General features: G+C 38.3%; 1 protein-coding gene across 1 annotated transcript in view; it reads left to right on the forward strand.

Moving 5' to 3' along the window:
• WDR52 (WD repeat domain 52) overlaps positions 1 to 3,403 on the forward strand; it is a 156,827-nt gene that overhangs the window by 34,583 nt on the left and 118,841 nt on the right. The window contains exon 8 of the mRNA XM_006902990.1: positions 1 to 69. Within this exon, the coding sequence (XP_006903052.1) occupies positions 1 to 69 (69 nt within the window). The remainder of the gene's footprint in view (positions 70 to 3,403) is intronic.

Below are 3,403 nucleotides of genomic sequence, written 5' to 3' on the forward strand. Positions count from 1 at the left end.
GGTGCCATTAACCAGATAATGCTGGATGAGGGCGAGGTTATCACTGCCGGGGCAGATGGATGCATTAGGGTAAGTGACACCTATGTCTAAGGTATAAGGAATTTTCATTTCTTACACACAAAAAATAACCTTATGAAGGAGAAATGTCATTTACTCCTGAGGCCAAAATAATTTTAAATAAAGCTTTTCTTGTTGTGTATGTTTCAGTCTTGCTGAGATGAATTTACTGAAACTTATTTGGTTCTACTGCTAAATAATCACTTCAGAAAAGAAAAACTCATGTGAGCATGATGTAAACAGTGGACACAGGCCTCCCTACAAAGTGCTCCGTATGAATGAAAGTGTCAAACATTTCTTAAGTGTTTTTATTGATAACTGTTTTTATTAGGTGTCATCATGTCAAATTCAACTCACAGAAACCCTGTGATCGTCATCATCTTCACCATGCTTATATCAGTTGTTGCAGTCACTCTGCCATCCTTCCACTGACTGACTACCCTCTCTTTCTCATCCACCACGTTTTCCCACATGATGTCTTTTTCCTAAGGACTGGCTCCTCCTGACAGCATGCCCAAAGTATGGGAGGTGAAGTTTCATCATACTTGCCTCTAGCAAGCACCCTGGTGGCACTTCCCCCAAGACAGGTCTTTGTTCTTTTAACAGTTAATGAATATTCAATACTCTTCTCCAACATTACAATTAAAAGGCATAAATCCTGCTTCTGTTTCCCTTAGTCATTGTCCAACTTTCAGGGGCATAGCAAGTAACTGAAAATATCATTTCTTCCCCATGTATGGGAATGATTGTGTAAAACACAATGTGAATGAAGAATAGTGTGAAACACAATGTATATGAATTTTGTGAGCAAATATATATATATATATATATACACACACACACACACACAGATAGATATAGATGTAGATATATAAAGTATTTGATTAAGAAAATACTCTGTCTTTAATCAGATGCATCGTAGTCACTAAACAGACAATCTTTTTCTTCAGCACTTTGAAAAAGTCCTTGACAGTTGATTTTCCCAGTGCAGCACCTTTTCTGATTTGACAGCTGGTACCATAAGTGTTGATTGTGGATCTAAGTAAAATGAAATGGTTGAAAAGTTGAGGCTTTTCTCTACCTATGATGATGTTGTCTGTTGGTCCAGTGACGAGGATTTATTTTCTTGATGTTGAGGTATAAGCCATGTTGAAGATTGTGGTTGTTGATCTTCAGTAAATGCTTCAAGTCTTCTTCACTTTTTTGCAGGCAAAGTTGTATCATTTGTATAATGTAGTTGTTGATATGCCACATTCTTCTTCATATAGCTTCTTAAATTATTTTCCCAGCATGCAGACTGAGTAGGTATAGAGGAAGGATATAGACCTGACAGGCACCTTTCATGGTGTTCTCTTGTTCTTTTTGTACAACTGTTTCTTGTTTTAGGTACAGGTTTCACATGAGCATACTTAAGTGTTCTGGGATTCTCATTCTTCTCCATGTTAACCATATTTTATTATGATCCACACTGTTGAATACCTTTGCATGGTTTAGGGGTTTTCTTGGTTTTGCTTTGTTTTGTTTTTTGTTACAGTGAGTTTATCTCAGGGGGGACAGAAAAGGAGGGAAGGAATGATGTATATTGCATTGAAACAGATGAGAACTGTTTAAAAGGGATATATGAATGGGTATTCTTGTATTACAGAAGTCCGGGGTGAAGGCTGCATGGTGGAGTGGACTTGGGGGGAGGGATTGCATAACAGTGAAAGAGTTTTTCTTTCTTTTCAAGGAGAAGAGTGAATTGGGTGGGAGGGAGTGGTGAGGGAGAAAAGTGCAACAATGAATGACTGGAAACCCTAAGTCTCCGTAAACTTTCATTAAAATTAATTAAAAAAAAAAGCTGAAACATGAAAAAAAATGCTCTCAGGGTTGAGCTAACAGAGATTGACTGTGGATGCTAACCTCTCCTCTAGTGAACTTACCTGTAGATGCTGGGCTAAGCCGGAACATTGCTTAGTGTCTGTTCTAGCATATACCAAGAGTATTGAACATATATGGGCTGCCAAGAGAACAAACAGATCTGTCCTGAAGAGAGTGAAACCAAGTTGTTCCTTAGAGGGAAGGGATTTGAAGCTATGTCTCACATACTGTGGCATATTTTTGGGAGGGACCAGTTCTTAGAGAAGGACATAATCCTTGGAAAGTTTAGAGGATCAGTGTAGGAGAGGAAGATGCTGGATAAGTTGGATTGGCTGTGGCAATGATGTTGGCACAATTGACAAGGAGATTGTTGACAATGAGATTGGCTCAGAATAGGGCAGGGTTCAGAGCTATTGTTCACAGGGCCGCTACAAGTTGTAGATGTCTCAAGGACAGAACAACAGTGGTACATCTTCTTCAACTCACCCTGCAAATACCTCCTCCTTATGTGTACCGTGGTGTTGATGGTAAACTTTTGTGATTTACCTTCTGGTTCCATTGATACTTTTTCCTACTCAGAACTTTCAGAAGAAAATGATAGTGTTCACTTGATGTGCTTTAATAAATATTATTAGAAGATTGCATTTTTAATAGTCTATTCACTCTGTTATTTATAGAGTGGTGTTGCCAGCCCAAAGGCAGGAAATTCAAATCTGTAAGTTGTTCCTCAGGAGAAAGATGGCTGATGTCCTATGTGATTTACAGCCTCTGAAAACCTGCTGAAGGGTCAGTTAGGAGTCAGTTAAAACTCAACTGAATATAGCAATAGCTTGACAAAACATACTGACTCCTTAGTCATTGACTTCTCTCCTAATCTAACATTTTGTATTTGTGACAACACTTAATCTACTGTTTAACTGTTTTGAGCATTAATGAATCCTGAAGTGCAAGGATAAAATAATGCTGGCTGTGATGGTCAAGGTTAAGTGTCAGCTGCCTGTCCGTGACTCTCACTGTTTCAGTAGTTACCTAATTCTGTAAGTTGCCAGTTAGGTAATGGTATAGTTGTTTTCTGTTTTGTGATCTGATGTGAGTCATCCACCATTTTCATAAAATGCCAGTTTTTGCATAACAGTCTAGCATTTGTAGACAAACTATGTTGATAATACTATTTCCCCCACAGTCTTTCCTCTTATCATTGGCTTTTTAACTACAAATATAGATATTTACATTTACAATTTTTTTATAAGATCTGTTACAGCTTTTATTTTTGTTGGACAATATATTTACTACTCTAGAGTGTCAAGGACTGCAGCCTACAATATGGATTGAGGCTCAATGTCAAGAAGACAAAGATTCTCACCACCGGACCAATTGGCAGCATCAGGATAGATGGTGAAGAGATTGAGATTGTACACAGCTTTAGTTTGCTTGGCTCCACAGTCAACAGTCTTGGCACCAGCAGCCAGGAAATTAAAAGGCGCAT

The sequence above is a fragment of the Elephantulus edwardii genome, unplaced genomic scaffold, assembly GCF_000299155.1.
Source record: "Elephantulus edwardii isolate Elephantulus edwardi_28Jun2011 unplaced genomic scaffold, EleEdw1.0 scaffold00489, whole genome shotgun sequence".
In the NCBI taxonomy this organism is placed as follows: domain Eukaryota; kingdom Metazoa; phylum Chordata; class Mammalia; order Macroscelidea; family Macroscelididae; genus Elephantulus; species Elephantulus edwardii.